This window comes from Hyperolius riggenbachi, chromosome 4 (assembly GCF_040937935.1).
Source record: "Hyperolius riggenbachi isolate aHypRig1 chromosome 4, aHypRig1.pri, whole genome shotgun sequence".
Classification (NCBI taxonomy): Eukaryota; Metazoa; Chordata; class Amphibia; order Anura; family Hyperoliidae; genus Hyperolius; species Hyperolius riggenbachi.
The window spans coordinates 202,139,068-202,164,623 of record NC_090649.1 but is presented as its reverse complement, the minus strand read 5'-3'; the positions used below and the strand labels follow the sequence as shown (position 1 = coordinate 202,164,623).

The following is a 25,556-nucleotide window of genomic DNA, read 5'->3' as shown; positions in this document are numbered from 1 at the left end:
TCAATAAGAGTAGTTTAACTAAAATAGCTCAGGATGAAGGTCTGATATAAATAGCATCTCGTGCTTGAGGCTCCCTGCACACTGCAAATCCGTTTTCCGATTCCGATTCCGATTCCGTTTCCGATTCCGATTCCGATTCCGTTTCCGATTTTCCTTGAATACATTCAACAGAAAAACGGATCAAAAAACGCAGCATGCAGTTAAGATTAAAAATCTGAATCGGAATCGGATGTAAAAACAGATTAAAAAGCGGAATCGGAATCTGAAATGCATGCAGTGTGCAAGAGGCCTTAAGTTGTGTTTACAGCCTGGCTTGGACCACAGCCCAAAATCTTACACTTCATTAGAGTGAAAACGTAGTTCTGTGTGTTACTGCATGCCAAACAATATATTATATATGTTCTGTTGTTACTATAATATCAGTCACCTGGGTATGATACATTTTCATGGTTAATCATTTTTCTGTACATGAAACTAATGCACACATAAATATCTATATACGTTTTATATGATATTCGGGTTTTACAACTAACACCAATGCTTCCTAGAGTACTTTAGTAAATTGTAAAAAACAACAACAAACAAACATCAACAAAAAAACAACAAATGTCCTCACTTTTTGCCCTCCCGGGAAGCTGAGTAGGTCTAGTGATTCCTTGATCTAGGCCTAACACATCAGGTGGGTCCATGGGATTTCCCAAGTACAGCCTGTAGGGGGAAGCAGAGAACAGATGAAGCATAATGATGCCTTTTCATAATTCATGAGCTATATCTCACATTGTCAGTAAAAATAAGAAAATGGTTAGCATGTAAGCTAGGTATCCTTTCTAACCATAATACGAAATAAAATTAAATCTCCTACATATTATAAAAACAGGGAACACCAAGAGCCCCAATAGTGTAATTCGTACTGGACAAGGTGGCAATAAGTTTGTATTGCTAAATACTCACAAGTCAGGGTCACCAGCAGGCAACCACTGTAAAGGCAGATGGGGAGATTGTCCTGACCCCACTCAGAATTAAAGGGACTCTGAGCAGTGCAGAAACTATGGAAAGATGCATATCATTTTAAAGCTCTCTTTCTCCTCTTTCCAATGGTATATAAACCGCCACTCTACGCCTTTTAGTTTTCGCTATTTTCGCAATGGAAATTGTCGCAGCCGCGACTTCGATCGCGAAAATATAGAAAACTAAAAGGCGTAGGGTGACGATTTAGGTATTGTCAGAAAGAGGAGAAAGAGAGCTTTAAAATTATATCCATCTTTCCATAGTTACATTGTATTACACAGGACGACTTTTTCTGCTGAATGGAGCTGTTGACTTTGAGAAAAAGTCGCCCTGTGTAATACAATATAACTATGGAAAGATGGATATCATTTTAAAGCTCTCTTTCTCCTCTTTCTGACGACACCTAAATTGTCGCCCTATGCCTTTTAGTTTTCTCTATTTTCGCGATCGAAGTCGTGGCCGCGGCAATTTCAATCGCGAAAATAGCGAAAACTAAAAGGCATAGGGTGGTGGTTTATATATCATTGGAAAGAGGAGAAAGAGAGCTTTAAAGTGATATGCATCTTTCCATAGTTTCTGCACTGCTCGGAGTCCCTTTAAGAAGTCGCTCTCTGTAGACAGGAAGAAAGTGTAGCAACCCTCCACCAAGGGTGGACTGAAAATTGTATACAATGAACAGAGGCGCCAAAAGTATAAGATTAGATTAAATGAGCTTAAAAACCAACTTAAATGGCAAAATTGAAGGAGGAAGTGGGGGTCTTACCTCCCTCAAGCAGACACGACAACGACTGCGATTCAGACAGTCAAACACATTTATTAGGAACTCCAAAAAGAAATGCAATGCGTTTCGCAGGTTCAACCCCGCTTCATCAGGCAATATAGGGAGAAGTATCAAACAATCTGCACAAGGATTCAAATTAAGCGCCTCTGGCATTTAAGTTGGTTTTTAAGCTCATTTAATCTAATCTTATACTTTTAGCGCCTCTGTTCACTCCTACATATTATATTTTAATGAGCTGTGCATATGAATTATGACCCCATAATTCACTTACAGTTAACTATTGACAGACTGCAAGAATATAGTTACAGTTGCATATAAAGCTGTGTGAAAAAGTGATTGCCCCCCCTTGTTAAAAAATAACTTAACTGTGGTTTATCACACCTGAGTTCAATTTCTGTAGTCACCCCCAGGCCTGATTACTGCCACACCTGTTTCAATCAAGAAATCACTTAAATAGGAGCTATCTGACACAGAGAAGTAGACCAAAAGCACCTCAAAAGCTGGACAACATGCCAAGATCCAAAGAAATTCAGGAACAAATGAGAACAAAAGTAATTGAGATCTATTAGTCTGGTAAAGGTTATAAAGCCATTACTAAAGCTTTGGGACTTCAGCGAACCACAGTGAGAGCCATTATCCACAAATGGCAAAAACATGGAACAGTGATGAACCTTCCCAGGAGTGGCCGGCCGACCAAAATTACCCCAAGAGCGTAGAGAAAACTCATCCGAGAGGCCACAAAAGACCCCAGGACAACATCTAAAGAACTGCAGGCCTCACTTGCCTCAATTAAGGTCAGTGTTCACAACTCCACCATAAGAAAGAGACTGGGCAAAAACAGCCTGCATGGCAGATATCCAAGGCGCAAACCACTTTTAAGCAAAAAGAACATTAAGGCTCGTCTCAATTTTGCTAAAAAAACAATGACTTGCCAATGATTGCCAAGACAATGACAATGATTGCCAAGACTTTTGGGAAAATACCTTGTGGACCAACGAGACAAAAGTTGAACTTTTTGGAAGGTGCGTGTCCCGTTACATCTGGCGTAGAAGTAACACAGCATTTTAGCAAAAGAACATCATACCAACAGTAAAATATGGTGGAGGTAGTGTGATGGTCTGGGGTTGTTTTGCTGCTTCAGGACCTGGAAGGCTTGCTGTGATAGATGAAACTATGAATTCTACTGTCTACCAAAAAATCCTGAAGGAGAATGTCCGGCCATCTGTTCGTCAACTCAAGCTGAAGCGATCTTGGGTGCTGCAGCAGGACAATGACCCAAAACACACCAGCAAATCCACCTCTGAATGGCTAAAGAAAAACAAAATGAAGACTTTGGAGTGGCCTAGTCAAAGTCCTGACCTGAATCCTATTGAGATGTTGTGGCATGACCTTAAAAAGGCGGTTCATGCTAGAAAACCCTGAAATAAAGCTGAATTACAACAATTCTGCAAAGATGAGTGGGCCAAAATTCCTCCAGAGCGCTGTAAAAGACTTGTTGCAAGTTATCACAAACGCTTGATTGCAGTTATTGCTGCTAAGGGTGGCCCAACCAGTTATTAGGTTCAGGGGGCAATTTCTTTTTCACACAGGGCCATGTAGGTTTTGAGGTTTTTTTTCTCACTAAATAATAAAAACCATAATTTAAAACTGCATTTTGTGTTCATTTATGTTATCTTTGACTAATAGTTAACGGTTTTTGATGAGCAGAAACATTTAAGTGTGACAAACATGCAAAAGAATAAGAAATCAGGAAGGGGGCAAATAGTTTTTCACATCACTGTAGCTAAGAGGTGGTAGGTCTTTATACTATGCAGTTGTAGATAACATAATGTCATGTCAGCAGCAGCACAGGCTGCTTTCAATTACAGACTCTCTTGAGCCTCAGTGAATTCCTATAGTCAGATGACAATTCAACTGTGAGCTTGACTACTGCTAAGTTGATTGTCCTCTGCAAGAAACAAAACTGTACCCACATGTGTTTGAGGAGGGAGCCAAGGCAGGGAGGATTATGCTACCTGCATGAATGACTCTTGATCAACTTCATCCTCCCAACACTTCCTCTTTCACAGTGGAAGTACCGGCCATGAAGCAGGAAGTGTCGAAAGGATGGAGCGCAATGTGGAGCCCCATGGCGAGAGGTAGTTATGCAGGGAACTCAACCCTCTCTGCTGTGGCTCCCTCCTCAAACATACATGGGTACAGTTTTGCTCCTAACTAATGTGAAGGACAAGAACAGACAAGCCATGGATAAGCAGAGATGTAGCTGGACTTCCAAACCAGAGAGTCCACCCAAATACTGGAATTACTCATGGCTCAGCAGAGCGCTATTTGTGAAAGCAGCTAGTGCTGCTGAAGTGGTAACTCTGCACAGTATGCAGCTTTAAAACCTGTGCTGCTATCCCCTCCACCATCACTTACATGGCAGCAGACATTGCGGAACTCTTTCTAAAAGTTGCCTGGTTGTAAGGCAGCAATAATGTTTTCTGAGTTATTCGGCTACTGAGCACCTGACCAGCATATCGTATTGTACTTGCTTTAGTGAACAAGTTAAAGGGTATAGTCAGATATAATAACAACAAAACTACAGTAGATAACCAGCGCACCAGCGATAAATACCCATTTTTATGAAGTATTAGAAAACTTACCTGAAGTTAAAGCAAAAAGTATTTTGATCACAGAAAGACTGTGCACACATATATATATACATGGAACAATGGAATAATGGCAATTATGTCATCTACACCAGCATAGAGGTAGAATATGTAAGAAGCATGCACACACATTTATGGTGTTCTCATATTTTAATAAAGCTAACAAACAGACATAAGAGTTGGAAGCATATGTTCACTTCTTGGTAATTAAAGGTTAAACTCACATGACTACTGTAATGAAATGGGAATTGATATAGATAGAGATGGAACAGAATAAGCAGGTAAACTGTATGGCAAACAATTGTGTACTTAAGGAGCCTCTGGCTGCATTTTGTTCCTATTCATGTTCCAGAATGTGTTTGGCTGGGGAAGCGCAATGACTTTGGGTTTTTCACAGAAAGCCCATATTGCTATTACTACTAGTACAATGGGATATGATTGCCAGGAGAACCACATGCTGCATTCTTGCTGCAAATGCATTTGTGTCCTATTTAGTGCAACTGAAAGAGACCCACCAAAAATCGCATTACAATCTCACAGAAAACTTCCCTGCATTTTTCCTGTGCACTTGAAGATCTGTAGGTAGTGGAAACAGGGATGTAAGAAGGAATTTTAATCCAAATTTGAACTTCATCCCAATCAGTAGCCGATACCCCCTTTCCCACAAGAAATCCTGACCATGACAAGCCATTAAAGTTTCCGGTCTGTGAACCTCATTGCATGTGAGACATAGTGGCTGCTACTAACCAGACAAACAGTATCTTCCTCTACATATCTATATATATATATTGTTAGTGGGTGTGTTTATATAGATAAGGGCAGTTTATGCTCTCCATTTTTTTTAATGTCTTCCAAAAGTAAGATGATGACCTGCAGGCTCATGGTGGAGCAAACTACAAATTACACAGAGAGTATCAATCGTTTCTTGAGCTACAGTATCTTCCATTTTTTAACTATTTGCTTTGCAAAGTCTTTATTTTTTCCCACTGTGTTGCTGGTACATAATGTTCAGTACTAGGCAAAGAAGTGATAAACAGTGCCACCCATGTAGTGACTCCCCAGGCGCCTTCCCTCCCTGCTGGAGCCGACATCATTCATAGGAGAGTGGGCCAGAGTGCAATAGGCAGCTAACACTGCTTACTACCGCAAAACGATATTCTTCTACATGCAAGAACTACCCTGACTGACACTTAGCCTTCTCCATCCTGGCTGTTACTATAAATCTTCTCCATCCTATTGACACATGCATGTGCTGGGAGCAGAGGTGCTGGGCTGGTGGGAACACAGGAGGAAACAGTGGGGGGAAGGATTAGGTTCTGATATAAAAAAAAATGACAAAAGATAGGTTAGGGTTAGGGACTGATTAAAAACAGTCATGGCATAGGAGGTTTGATTAATGACCAGTTAATGCAGTATACCTGTGCCTTACGTAAATTTTAACACAACCCAGAGTATGTACAGTTCAGGTGCCATTCATTTGATTAAATGACAACGAATACACTCTCCATTAAACATTTGAGCAGCAGTGAGCTGCAGCTGTGGACACGAGAAAAGACCCATTTAAAACTATGTGTCCATTCTGCACTTTCTGCTGTGTAGCATTTAAGTAGTGTTAAGTAGCTATTAAGCCTTGTACACATACGTTGTACGAAAACTGTTTGCAGGGATTGGGCCTCAATCCATTTGGCAACAGTTTGGGACCAAGTGCTGTACAGATGCGTTGCTAGCCTGAAGGCTTAAGACGGTTTCTTTTGCTATGGAGAATGATGGAGGCACAATGGCATGGTGGACGATGGAGTGGGAGGAGTAAGAAAGAGAACAATGGCTTTGGTCTGTGTTCAGATGAAAGGATTCAGCAGTCCGGTTCTTTCCCTGGTGTATCGTTACCACTGTACACATGCTAAATTCTCAGCCCTAACTCACCACAAGAACCACCTTATGATGTGTACAAAGCCTTGGTTGTCAAGGTTAGGATGTTAAGGTAGGTATCAGAAAGAAGGTTTTCAGATTAGGAGGAGGTTTCTATCAAGGAGGATCTATTAGGGTTAAATGCCCAACTGTGAAGAAGTCCCAAAATACAGATGATAGCAGCTGAAGTACATGTGGACTGCCAAATAGCTGACACCTGGATCAATCAGCCAATCCTAACCACACCAAAACCAACTCACACTATCTTTAGGCTCCTGAATTTAAGCATTCAATATTTTTGAAGGACACTGATGTCTTGGAAGTATAATGCATAGCTGCTTTCACATCAATGTAGAATATTTCATTCCAGCGATGTATGTATGTCTTTTTTTCAACCCAATTAACTATGTAACATAGTCCTCTGAATAGTTGGTAGTTGGAAAAAAACGTTCTTTCCCATAATGCAACAAAGTTCCCAGACAGCAAACTGTCAGGACCATGGTCATGACATCACACTGTGGGAGGGGTTTTACCACAAAACGAGCCATACAGACCCCCCTGATGATCTATTCGAGAAAAAGTAAAGATTTCTTGTGGGAAAGGGGTTATCAGCTACTGACTTTGATGAAGTTCCATTCTTGGCTTAAGTTCCTCTTTAACATGTTATATAGTAAAATATATCATGGAAAATACCCAAGGTCTACAATTAAGTAATGAAGAGCACATAATCTCAGTGAGGCATATATTACAGCATGGGTGTAGAATTTACAGCATGGTGTCTAAGTTGTCACCACTCTTGCCTTGGAGCTCTTCAGTCCTTAAAGTGAACCCAAGGTGAGAGTGATATGGAGGCTCCCATATTTATTTCCTTTTAAACAATACTAGTTGCCTGACAGCCCTGCTGATCTATTTGGCTGCAGTAGTGAACTGAATTACACCAGAAACAAGCATGCAGCTAATCTTGTCAGTTCTGACAATATTGTCAGAAACCCCTGACCTGCATGCTTGTTCAGGGTCTATGGTTGAAAGAATTAGAGGCAGAGGACCAGCATGGCAGCCAGGCAACTGGTTTTGCTTAAAAGGAGATACATTTGGCAGCCTCAATATTAGGCCTGAATGATTTATCGTTTTTAAACCGAAATCGCGATCACGGATACGGCCATTCCGTGATCGTCAGAGTGGCGATTTTTTACGATATCCCGCTCTGCACTCCCCCTCGCCGCTCTGTGGTCGCGGCAGCTTAGCGGCTCTCATTCCCGGCGGTTCGCCTGCAAATTTCATTCTCCCGCTGTGCGCCGCCTCTCCTCCTCCGTCATCAGCTCTTTTGGCTTCTTTCTCTGCCTAGCATGTCATCAGCTGGGCGGGTGCCGGGCATCTGACTCCGCCCACAGGCTCTTGTTTTCCTGCGCTGTGCGTCGCCTCTCCTCCGTCATCAGCTCTTTTGGCTTCTTCCTCTTCTTACTCTGCCTAGCGTGTCATCAGCTGGGCGGGCGCCGGGCATCAGACCCCGCCCACAGGCTCTCACTCGTTTCCCTCTGCAGGACAGTGGAACATCAGAGCTGCCTCAGGTAGACTTTCAGTGGCTTGAAGAAGCCGGTGCACCGGCAAGTAAAGCTTTACTTTATTTTACCTCAGAGCCTCCACACACTTGTTTTCCCTCTCCATCCATTGCTAGCTGGGCCTGTCAGTTAAAAATAGTGTGGCAGGCAATCAGGCTTAGGAAATGGAATTACAGGATCACAGTTCAGCGCCCGCCTCCTTTGCACAGTAGAATTCTGAATGAGGCTTACAGCCTTCTAAAGCTTCATTTGAAGAAAATCGTGGATCGAATCGAAATCGCAATTTCTGACAGAAATCGTGCGATTCAATCTTTTCCTAAAATCGTTCAGGCCTACTCAATATTATTCTCACCTCGGGTTCCCTTTAAATCAATTTCTACCAGGAACAGTGTCTGCACTGATTCTGCATGCACACGCGGTGTCTCCATGGGTTTTGTTCCTTCCACAAGCCAAATACCTTGTGACAAGTCAACTGGCATCTGTCCAAACTGGCAGCAGACTGAGTATAATAAGGGCATTAAACTGAAAGGGGTTTTAGGGGCAAGGAAAAAAGTTCATAGTTCTATGTACTTTACAACATGCCATGGCAATACCGGTATATTCATTCTGGAAATAATTACATGCTTGTGATGTATGCATCACAAAGCTAGCTTCCTTTAATTAAATCAACTCAAAAGTAAACAATCAACAGCCATGTGGTAAATATGCTTTAAAAAAAAGTCCTTATTGAAAATTACAGAATGAAATTGAAAGACCAACTACATCACATTTTACAATAAAAATATATAATACACCAGCCAAGAACAGAACACCATGCACACGTAAGAGGAACAGCTTCAGAGCATTCATACAGGAGGGACTGGAACTTACTCGTCAATCCTGTCAGGGAAGCCCCAGCAGTGAGCAGGCACGGTATCTCCATGGCCTGTGTGGATGAAGCTGTTCTTTAGAGGCCGGCTGATATCATGAGCAGACAGTCCAGCTACAGATGTCACCGTGTTCCTTGGAAACTGACCAACCTTCAAGGTTCTCTTATTCTGACCCCTCCACCAGTAATTCTCTGCCCTGTGAGACAGAACAGTGTTACGACACAGCAACAGACAATCATGAAAATGCTTCACTCGGCAAAAGTGATACCTATTTTGTGGGTAGGGGAAACACAGGACAGGTATACTGGTTTGGAATAATACAAGAAGTGAATATATGCTTTTAAAAGCTAAGTCCTCAGTTCTTTCTTGACTCACCCTCAGAATGTGCTAGTCACAGCTTGGAACAGATGTCTACCTCCTCAGTAGTACAGGTTTATATTACTGGAGTGGTTACGTGTTCAGTTTGTACGATTAAGTATTTGGCCAATTAACACGTGGGTGCATGCATAGTAAAGAGTGAGTCAGCCTGTCTTCCTGTCATCCCCGTAGAGGCACGCACAGACACAGCACAATCCCTAAGACTTTCATCTGTCACAAGCACTCCTTCCTGCCTTCTCTGAAATTCCTTCCCTTTCACTAATTACCTGGCTGAAAACGTCAGCAGCTGAGGGGGCAACAGGCATGATGTGACAGGTATCCTCCTACTGCCGGGGATGTTATACTCATGGCAGATGGAAGTGCAGAGCCAATTTATGCAGTAGGTCTGTCTGCCTCCTACACACACTGCCTGGCACAGCATGGCATGCAGCCCTGTCTCAAACAGGCAGGGCAATCCATTTATTAACAGGTGCTGACAACTGCAAGTTCATTGCATCTCAACTCAGAGTAAGGAAAAGGCTTTACTCGTTTGCTTCTGAAAGTTGTCAAAAATGTCACCAGACAAGGGTGTGGGACACCACAGGACCGAAGTTCAGGTCAGGCGTGATAAGTAAGAAAACACTGAGCTAACTCACTTTCTGCAACATAAAAAAAATCGCTGTATTCTATTAACATTCATTTTATTACCATGTACATATAAAATGCTGTCATTTTCGTCAGTGCTTCACAGGGTGAAATGAGAAATGACTATTACTAACTGTCCTTCGAAGGGGCTAACAATCTACGGTAATCCCTATCGTAGTCATGTGCCTAGCCTAGTTTATGTGGAGAATTGTAATATTTGCCTATAGGAAAATCTGTTAATAGCACAACACAACAGTAAAATGTATGTTAAATCAGCAGAAATGTTACTTGTGCTTTTGTTATTAACAGGAAAATATCTATTAATTACAAATACAGGAGAAACCAGCAGAAACACTTATAACTGTACAATTGTACCCTGGGGTATAAGCTGGCTATTAAAAATGTAACAGTAATACAGTCTCTCTACTAAAAATGCTACTACCAATTCATAGCTAACAACATATTACAAAATTATTTAACCCTGTAGCCTCATAATATAGCTAGCGCCAGCAAGGCTAGATCAAGTGAATTTACCAACAGCAAGCTTTAGGTTAAAATTCTCAGCTTTACAAAGTGTAGTTTACTTACACAGTCCCAGATAATGAAGTGCAACCTCTGTCCCCTGTACTGGCAGGACTTCTGTCCCTGAGGCTCTTACACCTCTTTCCCCTTCCCCCCTGCACTTGTAACCCATCCCTTCTGTGCAGATCAGCTCACCTGCCCCCGCTGTGTGGCTGCCAGCAGGAATGGGAGCAGTGTGTGGGTGTGTAAGAGTGTATCTAAGCTGCAGCACGCCATTGGTACACAGGCCAGGTCAAAGGAAATGAGTGCATTTAAGTTCGTGTTTTACACTTAACCCATTCCTTGACAAAGTGGCAGATTTATAAAAATGTAGAAGCACACAAGAAATACCTGTTGGAAGTTTACAAAGCATCTGGTGCATTCCACAATTAAACTACAAAAACTACAGACAACCGCAACACAAATAACTTCAGACAGTCTGATTTTAAGGCAAAAATGAACAATGTAGATACTGTACAGCAAAACTTGTTTTGAGAAGATATGAGTGATTGCTGAACAGACACTAAACCAGTTGCCTGGCTGTCCTGTTGATTCTCTGCCTCTTATACTTTCAGCCATAGACAGTGAACCAGCATGCATCAGGTGTTCCTGACAATATTGTAAGAACTGACAAGATTAGTTGTATGCTTGTTTCTGGTGTACTTCAGACACTACTGCAGCCAAATAGATCAGCAGGGCTGGCAGGCAACTGGTATTATGACAGCCTCCACATCACTCCCACGTCAAGTGCACTTTAAAGGACACCTATAGTGAGACAGATATGTAGGCTGTCAAATTTATTTCCTTTTAAACAATACTGGTATTGTTTAAAGTGAACAGAGCACCATATTTAGCACCCATGGCATCTCAAAGGCACATTAAAAATGCATGCCAAGAATGTGTCTCGTTATTAAAAAAACGTCAATTTTACCTTTTCTTTTTATATTAAAAGTTTAGCAGAGGTTTTATTAGCCTACTTCAGATGGCCTCTCCAATCACAGAGGTTTCAGGCAGCTAAGGACTAATGTAATTGTTTTATATCTGACCAATATATCACATATATGTATTAAATTTTTCTCCAAGTATGAAAAAAAATTACTGAAAACTCAGAAAAATGTGATTGGCTCTATAATACTACAATAGTAACACTAACACCAAACAGAAATACAATAGAGATGCAAAATAGAAATCGACAATCTATCCTACACCATTAAGTTGTCAGAAAAATCCACCACTCCAGATCGTCTTATATCAATAGAAACAGGAAATTCAACCCAAGCTCACTCTGTGGTAGAATGGCGCATGTTAATGTCACTTAAAGGGATACTGTAGGGGGGTCGGGGGAAAATGAGCTGAACTTACCCGGGGCTTCTAATGGTCCCCCGCAGACATCCTGTGTTGGCGCAGCCACTCCCCGATGCTCCGGCCCCGCCTCCGGTTCATTTCTGGAATCTCTGACTTTAAAGTCAGAAAACCACTGCGCCTGCGTTGCCGTGTCCTCGCTCCCGCTGATGTCACCAGGAGTGTACTGCGCAGACACAGACCATACTGGGCCTGCGCTGTGCGCTCTTGATGACATCAGCGGGATCGAGGACACGGCAACGCAGGCGCAGTGGTTTTCTGACTTTAAAGTCAGAAATTCCAGAAATGAACCGGAGGCGGGGCCGGAGCATCGGTGAGCGGCTGCGCGGGCACAAGATGTCTGCGGGGGACCATTAGAAGCCCCGGGTAAGTTCAGCTCATTTTCCCCCGACCCCCTACAGTATCCCTTTAACACTGTGCCTTGGAATATTAGCTGGTAGCACTGGAGAGCAACCGACTTTGGCCTCGATTCATCAAGACTTATCGAAATCAATTACCGTCAGCTCGGTAAAATACCGAACTCGATAAGTTGATTTCAGGATTCAACAAAGTTATCTACAGCTGTTAGCGAGCATTCGGTAATGATGTGATAATACGGAAGAAAGTGCAATTCATTAAAATGAAAGTGGGCGTGGTTTAGCGTTACATTTAGGATTAGTTATCTCCGTCACTGCTCTGTTATTCCTGTCAGATCATTGCTGACAGAGAAGATGGAGCCATTTGAAGTGGTTATGTATCAGCTGAGAGTGATTCAAAGGCGCAGAAGGGCAAGAATAAGGTCTAGAACCATATCAATTTGCAAGAGAATAGATTTATTTGCTATAACAGGACATCGGCATTTCTCTTGAATCATCTTGTAAGAGAACACAGGCAATGCCAGGGTTAACTAAATTGCTAGCTGCACTACATTTTTTTCAGCAAAGGCTCCTATCAAGCAGTAGCTGGCAAAATTGTGGGATTGTCCCAAGCCACTTTCAAAATCCTGGGTCAGGTGTTAAGCCTTATTCGGAATGTTGCTACGTGGTGTTCAAAGGACTGCCTTTTTACCCACAATTCCACGGGAATCTTATGACCTTGTGTTAAATTACCACTGTAAAATGGAAATATCGACATGTTACCGAATGGTTACCACATTGTTATCGATATTTTATCGAAGTCACACCGAATGCAGAAAAACCTTGATGAATACAACTAGAAACCAATAAACTTCGAATTCGGTAATTTAACGAACTGGAAAAAGTTATCGCAAAGACAATGATGAATCAAGGCCTTTATGTGCTATCATATGTGTAACTGACACAATTGGCTTCAATTCATCAAAGGCTGTTTGATAACTAAAACCAAGTCGTTAAAATACCGCATTCGGTATTTTAGACTTATGTGTGCTAATTCATCAATATTTTCACATGTGTGGTAGATATTCGGTAATTTACAGAAGAGGTAACAGCAGTTCTGTGTTGTTACCGCTGTTCTCCCTGCAGTGGGGGCATTGCAATGGAAAAGAGTCATCCCGACATCCCTTTAGATATGCATGTTATACTGACTCTGCTCACTCTAAATCTGTCCCATTAGTTGTAACATTATATTTACTTGCCACAGCTTAGGTAAATTGCCAAGAAACATTACACATGCCCTACTTAGGTCATTTCCCCACCAGCTCCCACTAGCATCTCTGCATGTTCAATCAGGAACTCGAGGGGTTACACTACCGAAGGGTACCAGGAAAAGATCTTTTGTTCTTTTCTCTCTGCTCGCTGCCTGGGGGGGGGGGGGTGTAAAAGCTTGTTCCACCCAAGAAGCCTGGGCAACCTATCAGCAGCACTTGCAGGAAACAGGGGCTCTTTATATTGGCTGCCTGCTCCTGTCAATCATGGGGACATCCACAGGGAAGGCATTCGAAGCTGGTTACCGATAGAGGAGAGCTGGAGGTAATCACTGCACATGATTCTGTGTTTTACCGAATGCTGTAACATTGATGAATTGACATTTACTGACATGTGTTGAGGTATTTACCTCACAAGTCGGTAATTTACCTCACTGCTCAGTAATTTCAGCTTTTCATGCGGTAACAGCTTTGATGAATTGACATTTTCCTAAGTGCTCAATAAAGTCAGCTATTTTCAGCATTACCGAATGCGGTAATGCCTGTTGAATTGAAGCCAATGTGATATTTATGTATTCTCGCAGTTGTAACAAAAACTTCTTTCAAAATAAAGAATCTTAAAAGAAAAACAAACTGGAAATTCAATCATATTTCTCGCTCAAATAAAGAAGAAACTGTAAAACCGTTTTTATTGAATTGCAATAAAACGGAATGTTGCTGTTGTATAGTGTTTAACACTGACTAAATAATACCAAAAACATGGATCTAAAAATAAATTACTGTGGCAAAGGGCAATAATGCCTGCAGCAAGTTCTGAGGCAATAGACAAGAAACACAACTAATCTGTCTTCCATAAAACACTTCCTCTAAATATATAGATGTGTTTTACCTTCCTAACGTGTCTTAGTATTAAACTGTGAACTAGATGAGCATATGTAATGAGGGTGTTCTAGTGGAGCTGAGCTAAACCACAGCTTCTCCCAGCTGTCAATCATGTCGTCCCTGGTATGGCACTGTGTGTGTGTGAGTGCATGTGCATGTGGAGGGGGGGTTAATCTGTACACACACTCCTTCTGCAGCCTAGCTGCAGCTATCAGTCTACTCAGCCTGTCCCTGACGCCTGGGCACAATTATGAGGTGTGGCTGTGATGGGCGCTCCTCCATGACTCACTTACAGCTCTCCACCCAGACCTGATAACCTACCCATAGGGTGAGTCAATGGTACATTCACTGCGTAACCCCTGACTTTCCACTACATTCTAAAAAGGAGACATTACATGCTCACAACAAATGTGTGCATATACATGCAGTCACCAGTAATGTGAATAAATATCAGCATAAAGATCTATGACATAAGCTATGTTTTTTTTTCCAAAACATAAAAGAAGCTTCAGGGAAAAAGGGAAGAGAACTGCATAAGCAGTACATCCTGACCTAGTAAAAGCATGCAAGAGCCACAACAGGCTAGCACAAAGCTTTGCACTCCCAGAGGCAAAGACCATCACATACTGTAGCAGAAATAAGTCCAGACAGAATGTTAAGAGACAGTCTCATATTTTTCTTATTTAGAATGACTTTAAAAATCAGCAATATGTTAGCTAGGAGAAGGGCGGAACTGTCAAAAAGGGCGCGAGATGTGTCCTGTAGAATTGGGCATCTGCAGATGGGGTTTCAGTTTTAGGCACTGGAGGGGGGTGGGGAGGTATTGCGGGGGGGGGGGGGGATATTGTCATTTGTGTAAGGCATAGAGTAGGGTGTTAATGTTAGACACATTGGGGGGGGGGGGATTTTGTTAGGGCTAGGCACCACCAGGGGGAGGGGGGAGATTTTAGGGTTAGGTACCACCACCAGGGGAGGGGGGTGTCTTAGGTTAAGGCACCACTGGGGGGGGGGGGGGGGCAGTTAGGGATCGGTAGATGGAGGGCTCGGTGTGAAAGTAGGGTTGGGTTACAGTAAAATATAGGTAAATATTACAGATATTTTACTATATGAATTTAGTAGTAGAATATCAGTAAATTTACAGGTATTCTATCCGCCATTTTCTGTGTCCTTTTCAACTGGCGTCTTTATTAAATGTATGCATTACGGGAACTTTTGTTTGGAATGTATTGGAGTCCATCTCCAGTATTTTATTTTATTTTTCCTTTAGGTAGTGTGAAATAGAGTAAGACATTTTTGGAGGTTATTATTGCTGTCTGTGCCCTCATTGCAGATATTTTACATACATCCTTGCCTTGGGACCTTCATGGAGCTTTGAGACTCTAAAGGCTTAGTTCAGGCTTGTGTTTTCTTAATGCAAATTGTGTGGAATACATTGTATTTTGCAATGCACAGGGGGAAGCTGAGAGTAGAGGTGGGTGAGGTGATGGTTCTATGTAAAGGAAGGAAGGAAGGAACAAATTACCACTTTGCATGTGCATTATTCATTTGTTTTAGTACCTGACTGGCTGGGGTTGCAAAAATGACTTTCTGTGCTTCAGTCCTACATAGACTGAACAGAATTCTGTGTTGTGTCCTAACTCCTCCTTGTGATCACCCGTGAGAGGTAATCAGGGAGAAGCTGGGAGAAGGCACTAGTCAGTATAGACCTGACTGTACCACTTCCTTTCTATGCTCCACAGGTGGAAGGAGAGAGGAAGATGTGGACTGAGTCAGGTGATTTCTCTGTGTAAAGAAAGACACTCCCATTCTGCTAGCACATTTATACGTTGTACACTGATCTTTGAATCATGTAACTGACTTTACCAAAGGTAATTAGAAAATAATTCATCTTTACTAGCAATGAAAAATCCAGGAGGGTGGACTAGGGCTTTAATAATGGACAGTATACAGACAGCATAACAGTGACACTGAGTGAAAATGTCAAACTGGAATGAAGTGATGGTCATTTTTTATTGGGGTGGGCAATGGACACAGTATAACACAACTATTATGCTGAACTTGTACAGTTAGTAAATATGTACTCAAGCAGCATACATTCACTCCTATGATAGTGGAACTCGCACTTCTACCTAAGTTACTTAGGTCAGCACTGAATAAATGCTATAGCCGGCAGTTCTTCTCTTGCATATGAGAGAACTGGCCGCCGGGAGACTTGGGCGCAGGATACAGCCAATATATGGCTTATCCTGCTGCTGCACAAGTCCTGGCCGTGTTAATTATTATTCCCCCTCCAGGCCCACGTGGATAGTGGGAAATTATGTAATTCAGCTTCCAGCTATTGCTGGAGGCCGAATTACAGTGTTTTAAAAGTAACTTGAGCTCCGTCTTCTGACGGCGCTGACGTTATTCACTGTGCACCGCTATAGCCATAATTCCTATTACGGTCTATGGTGGTGCCCAAATCTCCAGGGCTGTTATTACAACGCTCGCTTCTCTCAGTCTGTACTAGGTGCAGTACAGCTAGCAACAAACAGGTTTGACTCTGGAGGACTACAAGTAACTTGCTGTCCATAGCGTTCTAACCTATGTAAATCTGTACTAAACAAATCCTAGGCTATAGCTGACAGTTTTCTTAGCAGCTGGCAGTACAGCTTCAGAAGTTGACAAGCATGTGAAAGCAGTGTGACTATACACACGTCTACCTAACCACTTCAGTAGCAGTAGGGTATTGTACTGTGTTAGCCATCAGTAAACGCAAGAAGTTTTGTATCAGGATGATAACATTTATTGGCTAACTAAAAAGAATAAGAGTAAGTGAGCTTTCAGCTGTAAAGCCTTCATCGGGCTTCAATATATGCCACTTCAATATAACCACTTCAGCACACAATAATCCTACAGATAACAGTTCTGCACACAATACCCCCTATTCATCACCATTTTAAGTTGCTAATGCTAGGTACACACCTTACAATTTTCTGGCAGATTTACCTGAATTTTGATCAATTTTCCGATCGAATTCCGTTCATTTCTATGTAAATTGATCGAAAATAACAATTGGAAAATCAATTGAAATTCAGATTGGACATGTTGGATAAAATCGATCTGGCAGGTAAATCTGCTAGGAAATTGTATGGTGTGTACCTAGCATAAAACTGACCTAATTACCAGATACCTTTCCCTGAAGCATACACTTCTCTCCCTGAATCTGGTGAGATCTCTTCTCATTGTCTGCTGGGCCTTGCATTCTGGGAACGAATAATTAGTTCAGAAGAATCCCATTTTGCACTTGCTGACAAACTTTTTGAGGACCTCAGCCCTTGAGGACAGGACTTTAATATCCCAAGGCCTCTTTCTGACCTGCCAATTTGTGGAGGAGTTTGTTTCCCATCTGCTGGCTAAGAGTGCCATTCCGCGGTAATGTAAGTGCAGCTGAATAGCAGCATTTGCAACATCATACGTGTCAGTACTTGGCTTGCAGCGGCGTTACACCACAGCAGAAATCCGCAACATGTGGTGTCTGAGCACAGCTATGGCCGTGCTCAGATGGGACTCTATGGGGGGGGGGGGGGCTGCATGGCAACCGCCATTGCTGAGCGATAACCAGTGCCCAGCCAGTGCACGAGAGCAGATGGCAGGTAGTGAATTCACCGCCTTCAGCTGCTCATCTGAAAGAAGCCTAACACCTTTTCAGCACCCAGCAGCTTGAAAAAGGGTGGGGAAAGTAGTATCAAAATTTAACAGGTAACAGCATGTTTTGAGTTTGTTTTGCTGTAAATGTGCTAAAAAAAAGTTCCATTCATTTATATAGTGCACCACGTTTCTATTCTCTACAATAAAATAGGCAGATATTAGTTTTTATATTTTCATTTAAATCTGGTGAGGTGGTCATATGTGATTCAATTTTCCTTTTTTATCTTTCAGAGAAAGACGATCGAACTTGCAATTGATAGAAGCAAAAGAAAAATTGAACCATTACATCATGAATTAAAAAATAATCAATAAAAGAGTGAATAAAAAATTCAGTTTCTATATTTTTCTATCTGATTTTTTCAATACATCCAATCAGTTATTTTTCAACAAATTCTGGAGAAAATGAGAACAATTTAAAATTTTGCTATACAATCAATCAATTTTGTAGAAAAAAAAATGGAAAATCTATTGACTTAGTTGAATAGTGTATGGCCACCTTAATAGCATGTAATTATTGATTCAATACCCTCAATACATGTGACTCTAGAACTAAGGATGGTAAGTTCCCAGGTGGGAGGGAACTGGTACCTGCCCTCGATGACAGTTATTACATCATTCATCTGGATGTGCAGCTTGTCTGGCTCCTGGAAATCTTGTAGTGCTCTCATATCTGTTGGCTGAGCCTAAAAGTACAAAGAATAAAGTTATTGTAGCTAGCATCATAAGATGCTCAGGATGACCTGTTAAAAACTGAAATAGTTGTACAGTTTGGCCCCTTAAGCCTGTTACACACTTTCAGTTTTACCACTTCCATGTAGTAAGAGGGTTTACTAAACAATCTGCTCATAGTATTACACAAGTGTAATCTGATCTCTTAGCTGTGTCATCACAGAAATGCGTCAGTCCTCAGCAGACACAATAGACACACTGCAGATTTATTACAGGAGTTCTGTAAGTTTTAACAAGGAAATGTTTTTCTTTTAAAGATAATTATGCTGTTGCGTATCTTTTAGGGCAGAGAGGAAGTTCTGAGTTCAGGTCCACTTCTATATGTCACTGTATTGACACATAGAAAAGTGCAGTAAATTATTCAGGCTATCCACTTTTATGGCAATTTTTCTGGTTTCAGCGACAGAAACAATTCCTATATCTACATATTGCTGTATATTGGTATGTAGCCCCACCCTCCTAGTGATGTCACAGCCTAAACTGCATAGCAATGTGGAATTCTCCTCCCAGAGCATTCTGGGAGACCAGGTATATTTTCTACTTGCTTCAGAACTTTCAGTAAACAAACATTCCGCAGAGATGCACTGGACAGGCCTGACTAAACATTTTGCCACTTGGGATGCATTTCAGATCAAGGAGTGAAAAGATTTTACAATGGGTAAACACTGACTACATAATTTATAAATTGTTAGCACAATATTGAACATTGTAAAAAAAAATATGCAATTTTATGTATTACATTTTTTTTTACTGCAGTTCCTCTTTAAAAGTAAAACTGCTTTCTCCATTTAATTCAGATTCGCATGATAGGTCATTTATGAGATCCTTTAACTCATAAGTATAGGCTGTCCCTCTTCTGACAGCCAGAGAAACTGTGCATGCTGTAGACTTACTTCCACAAGGAAATCTCTCAGCGCTACAAACGTTGGTCTATCCTCTGGCTTGTGAGCCCAGCATTGCAGCATGACATTATAAATGTCTTGGGGACTATCTTCTGGTCGTGGCAGCCGTTCTCCTTCTTTATCAATCTTGTGCAGAATCTAAATAAGAAACATAAATAAAATAAGACAAGTGAGCTCAGAGATGAACTCTGAATTCAAAAGTTTATAAGAGTGTTCTACCTACTTTATCTATATAGGACGGTGAGAGGTATATTCATTTATCAATGAAAAAAGTAAAATATTTTTTTTTTACCTTGTAATGAAACTACAAGAAAATTTTGTATCTGTTGCTGGGCTGGGTAAAATGAATAATGTAAATGCAAACATTTGTGCAATGTAGATCATGATATATTCCATACATTATGCATTTAAAGGAGTTCTTTCGCGAAAAAAGTAGGCAGTTAAAAAATGTGACAGATGGGCCAGTCCATCTTTTTAAAGGACTTACGAGGCCAGATTTTCAAAAAAAACATAAAAAAAGTTAGATACCTGTGCGTGTTTGCAAGGCACGGAGGACGCCGTCCGCGCCCTCCGTGCCGTTCCGCCTGGTCCCCGCTGCTTAATATGCCCCCGAACGACCCCCGACCGCACGGCCCGGGTCGGGCTCTCTAGCCTTCACAAAGATGGCGGCCGGTGTTGGCCGCGGCTGCGCAGTCCGCATAGCCGCGAGTGCGGCTGCGCAGCTCTAAGGCCAACTCCCCGATCCACGCTACTGTTACGTGGATCAGGGGGTTGGCCTTAGAGCTGCGCAGCCGCACTCGCGGCTATGCGGACTGCGCAGCCGCGGCCAGCTCCGGCGGCCATCTTGGTACAGGCTGGGGAGCACGACCCGGGGCGCGCGGTCGGGGACCGTTCGGGGGCATATTAAGCAGCGGGGACCAGGCGGAACGGCACGGAGGGCGCGGACGGCGTCCTCCGTGCCTTGCAAACACGCACAGGTATCTAACTTTTTTTATGTTTTTTTTGAAAATCTGGCCTCGTAAGTCCTTTAAGGGGGATTCTCAGGGCTTTCTTTGTTTTCAACAGCATTTCCTGAACAACAGTTGCAAAATTTAACTGACATAATAGTGTGCAAGTGATTAGGGAGGCCGGCTGGGATCTTGCTATTTTGGCAGTTAAACTGTTGTTCAGGAAATGCTGTTGAAAACAAAGAAAGCCCTGAGAATCCCCGTTGAAAAGATGGACTGGCCCAAAACCTGTCATCTGTCACATTTTTTAACTGCCTACTTTTTTCGCGAAAGAACCCCTTTAAAAGCCATGGCAGTAAACTAGGGCTTTACAGCCCTCTTCGCACCACAAATAGTTAAAGTTAATCAATGGGTTAATCAAATATTATAACAATTTTATATAAAAGCATATGGACAGTTCTCCTGTATCTAAGTTTACACACACACACACCATACACACACACACACGCGCGCACGCACGCACGCACACACACACACACACCATACACACACACCATACACACACACACACACACGCACGCACGCACGCACACACACACACACAAACACACACACACACACACACAAACACACACACACACACACACACACACACACACACACACACACACACACACACACACCCTAAGGCTTTATGCACAGGCTACTTAGAGCTTGGCTGAGGTGACCATCTCGGATAAGAGGTTGTTTGAAGGATCCTACCAACAGATCTTTAAGCAACAGCTGAGTCAGACAGAACTCAACTTGAGACAGTCATCTTGGATGAAAATCTAGTGGGTGTACAGGTGCCCACCATGTTGTTTGAAGATCCCATATGCCAGATCTTTAAGCAATGGCAACAGCTAAGCCACTCCATTATGCACTACACTGTCATCTCTCCTCCCCTCCCCATAGCAACAGAACATATAAACTGTAGCCGAAGGTACAGTCTGTATGTGCTCATACATAGGACTATTGCCATAGGAGTTGGGGACCTTTAAACAGCAGGTTATCCATCACCAGTTCTCCATATAATAAAAATAACTTCTAATAATAATAAGCTATTGAATTCTAACCTGGCCACGTGGAAAGCAATCGTATTAAGACAAAGTGTAATACATAATAAATGGCGGCGGGGGACTGGAGCAGCAGAGAGTGACTACGAGGGCACAGGATGGCTGCATGGTGCTGGGAGAAGCCCCAGGTAAGTAAAACTCATTTTTTTTTTTGCCTGATAACTCCTTTAGACTGACTAAATGTAATATGGATGTAGTTGCAATAATGTGGATACCAGTCAGCCTACATGACAAAAGGTTTTGGTTGCAAAAGAGAACAGTAATAATCATGTAAAGGTAAAATTGTTAGCATTAGGAGGCTTTTTGCTGAAAGTAAAACATACAAAACTGTGATATTCTCCACACCATTTGAAAACATAACATAAAATACAGGATTATTCACTCATCCACCCTATCTTAAAAAATCAGTTCCCTAAGGCCAGAAAACCCTCTGCAACAGACTTCCTAATCTTACATACTTTCACAGCTGCAGGATCATCAAGCTTGCATTATTTTAAAATGAAAAGCACTGACTGCGCTGGCTGGTAGACAATGTTCTGAGTAATCTGTATTAAGTACAATCCTTCTACACACTATCTTACTTGGCTGCCATTGAGTCCAATCCATGGCTCTTGACCATAAGTGAACATCTCCCACAATGTCACGCCAAACATCCAGGTGTCACTTGCATGTGAAAATGTCCGAGTCTTCAAGCTTTCTGGTGCACACCTGTCAAATAAAAGTGATTTTAGGAAGAGAGCACACTATGTACTAGGCCTAGGTAAGATAAAAGATCACATGGTTAGTATTAACAAGCTTTCCTTAAGTCTGGAGAATGTCTGTAATATGTTTTTTATAGCACAAAATGTATTTGAATAACTGTTTAGTATTCTCCAGGATTCCGCTCCCCACTCATTACACTCTATATAGCTAGAATGATTTATTCCAAAAATGTCTCAATAAAATGCATAGAGAGTAATCAATTAAAAATAGAGTGTTCTCCATGCACACAAAACACCATTGTCAATGTACAGCATGCACACAAAATGCCGTCTGCCACCATAATCACAGGTGCTCTTGCCTAATCGGGGATCTCCTTAATGGAGACAAGGCCAGGACATATGCTAAATTAACTCTTCTTGTGTGGCACAGAATTATTTCAATAGTTTAACTTGGGTATTTAACTAAGTCCATGAACAACCTTAACACGTGGACTAAATTAAGAAATATAAACTGCACCCTAATGTGTAGTTACTGGGTACAACTAAAAATCCTTTTTGCATTCCTAGCTATGTCTTTTTCAGTTGAACACTCACCAAGCAAAGGGTACCTTCCGATGTTCCTGCATGACATAATGATCGTCATTTTTTGGCAATGCTCTCATCAACCCAAAGTCCCCAATCTTCACCAGGTCATTTGAGGACAGCAGAATGTTCCTAGCTGCAAGGTCCCGATGGATGAAACGTTTAGACTCTAGATAGGCCATGCCATTAGCAATCTGGATAGCATAATGACACAGAGTAGAGATGAGGAAGTAACCCAAGTTTTTACGCAAGCGGTCCAGGAGAGATCCAAGTGGTGCAAGCTCTGTCACCTAAACAATATATAGAGTCGCTATTACAACTTATAAGGTAACATGGTGAAATACAAAATCTAGAAACGTGATAGGAAAAATGCTAACCAACTGCTGCACTTTTTGCAAAGATGTCACTTTGCCTTTTTCAGTGGTATGCATCCTGATCCGATTTTTGGAACACATTTTGCAGATCACGCCACCACAGGGATAGTGTAAATCATGGTGTGCTGTGCATTTTCTCATGAGATTATGCTTCTGCCCCATTCAGTTAAAGTGCATGAGACCTAGCAATTGCAGTTAAAGGTAACGTGACATAATGTATGTACAGTGGCAAACATATTAATAACTAGGCCGTGTTTCTTTTTCCTTTTTCTGCCTGAAAAAGTTAACCTTCAGGCATGCAAGTGACTGATTCTTTCCTAGCAGAGAAGAGCTTCTGATTGCAGGAGATAGATAAAAAAAGGTCAATACCGTAGTTCATGTATTTTAGCTCAAGGACACTTAAATGTTATTGAGCAGAGACAACAAAACAGTAAATCACTTTGTACATTTAAGGCATAAAATAAAACCATGGGGTATCTAAAAAAGAAATTTTTAGGAGTAGGAGGATAACAATTGTTTATCTCATCAGAGTATTTTAACTTTGGGTTTACTTTAAAACACATTTCATGTGATCAGGGAAGCTGACTGCAAAACCAGCTTTCTCTGTTTTAATTAATGTCCTGCTATGGCTCATATAAAGATATATAAGGTAAATAAAACTAATGTTTACATGTAGTGTACTGTTAAACCTGTTTACATTGTTCTTGAATGTACAATATTGTTAACCGACTGCTAATTATTGTACTGAATATACCGTAATCAATCTTTACAGCAAAAGTACGAGCTTGTGGATTCCACATGTTACCACTTCTTGGGTCAGTGGAGGCTGGAGATATGCTTGAAAGTAATGCAGAAGAGCGGGACCATATTAGTAAATCCGTGCAAATATACTTTACAGAAAGCACTGTATTATCTACAGCAAGGGTACTTAAAAATGTTGCTCATAATCTTTGTGGAGACATACAGAAGCTCCAGGGGACAAGAAGGGCCAATACGGCTGTCATCAGAAGTCTACAGGAAAAAGCGAAGGCATTTAGCAGAATGCAGATTGCTTCATCTCTATAGTTGTTCTGACAGCCCCTGAGCTAGTCCATCACTGCTGAGACACACTGGACTGTGAGGTAGACAATGACAAAGCCTGAAGGGAAGGTTGAGAGTTGTATATAGCAAGAAGGCATTTACAGAGGTGAATTGTTACAGCTCTGGACAGAGCCTAAATTCCTTAGAAACACTGAAAGTCCTCTGTTACTTTCAATTTGTGTGCTAACCTCATATTGGGTAAGGTTGGCCTGAGACAAAATGTACTAATGGTTATGAATGAACATTCTAGTACAACTTAATTAACATTCTAGTACAACTTAAAGACTAAGAATGCTGCAACAAGTGCCACAATAACTGATTGTTACGGTATATATTTCAAAGCCACAGTACATTGCTGCTGATATAAACAAACTAAAAACTGAAACCATCACTGTATTACAGTCATATAAATGTACCTGTAGGTGCTTTCACATGCCTCCACGAGTCTCTCAGGAGCATATTGGCTCCAGAAATTGAATTCAAGCTAGGTCCTATCTTATTATTGGCTAGTAAGGTGGCTTACTGGACAATAGTAAGGCATGGGAAGTGTAAGGGGGTATCGTAAAATTTTAATTATCATCCAGAATGTCCCCTGAGTCACAACTAGTGACAAAATTAGTAGGGGGAGTCTACCACGTGAGGGAGACTGACCAGGAAGTCATGGAGGTCTGGTGAGGAGAGGTGCTGGGAGTGGCAGGAAATACATGAACCCTCTCTAACATTCCAAAAGCCAGAATCATCTATGAAAGTAGGTGAGTGTTTTTTTTTTTTAAATAAAGTTTTGACATTTTTAAACGGCACTGCGCAATGAGAGCTCCAATCATTTTTTTTTGAGATGTACAACACTCATGTACTTTAATGTGAACTGCACGCTGTGAAGGAGATAATATCAATTCTAAGGAGGAAGATTTTGATATGCTGCTCCGTCTGACGGAGGTCCTAGGTTGGGTACCCCTAGTTGAGGGAAGGTGGTTAATCAGCACAGGCATAAGTTAGCACGTGCACTGTGCTCATTCAAATGCACTGACTAATAATCACGTTCTTGCGCTTTACAGGGGGTACTGCAACGATGTGAATATACTGTAGCTAGGCAGTAAATGGTTTAAACTCAGTTTTCACACTTCAAATTTTAATAATAAAGCATTATGGGGTTTAGAGCTCCTGGGCGTTCATGAATAAATGCTTATGCAACTGTAGGCGCCTTGAATTGTTTAATGGTCATAATGAAACACTATTTATATCAGTAAACT

General features: G+C 41.6%; 1 protein-coding gene across 7 annotated transcripts in view; it reads right to left on the bottom strand.

The window, feature by feature from the left end:
• TNK2 (tyrosine kinase non receptor 2) overlaps nt 1–25,556 on the bottom strand; it is a 238,558-nt gene that overhangs the window by 28,095 nt on the left and 184,907 nt on the right. For all 7 annotated transcript variants that reach the window (XM_068281242.1, XM_068281243.1, XM_068281240.1 and 4 more), the window contains 6 exons: nt 22,865–23,142; nt 22,151–22,277; nt 19,499–19,645; nt 18,465–18,559; nt 8,778–8,972; nt 617–708 (listed from right to left, as the gene is read on the bottom strand). In XM_068281242.1, the coding sequence (XP_068137343.1) occupies nt 617–708; nt 8,778–8,972; nt 18,465–18,559; nt 19,499–19,645; nt 22,151–22,277; nt 22,865–23,142 (934 nt within the window). The remainder of the gene's footprint in view (nt 1–616; nt 709–8,777; nt 8,973–18,464; nt 18,560–19,498; nt 19,646–22,150; nt 22,278–22,864; nt 23,143–25,556) is intronic.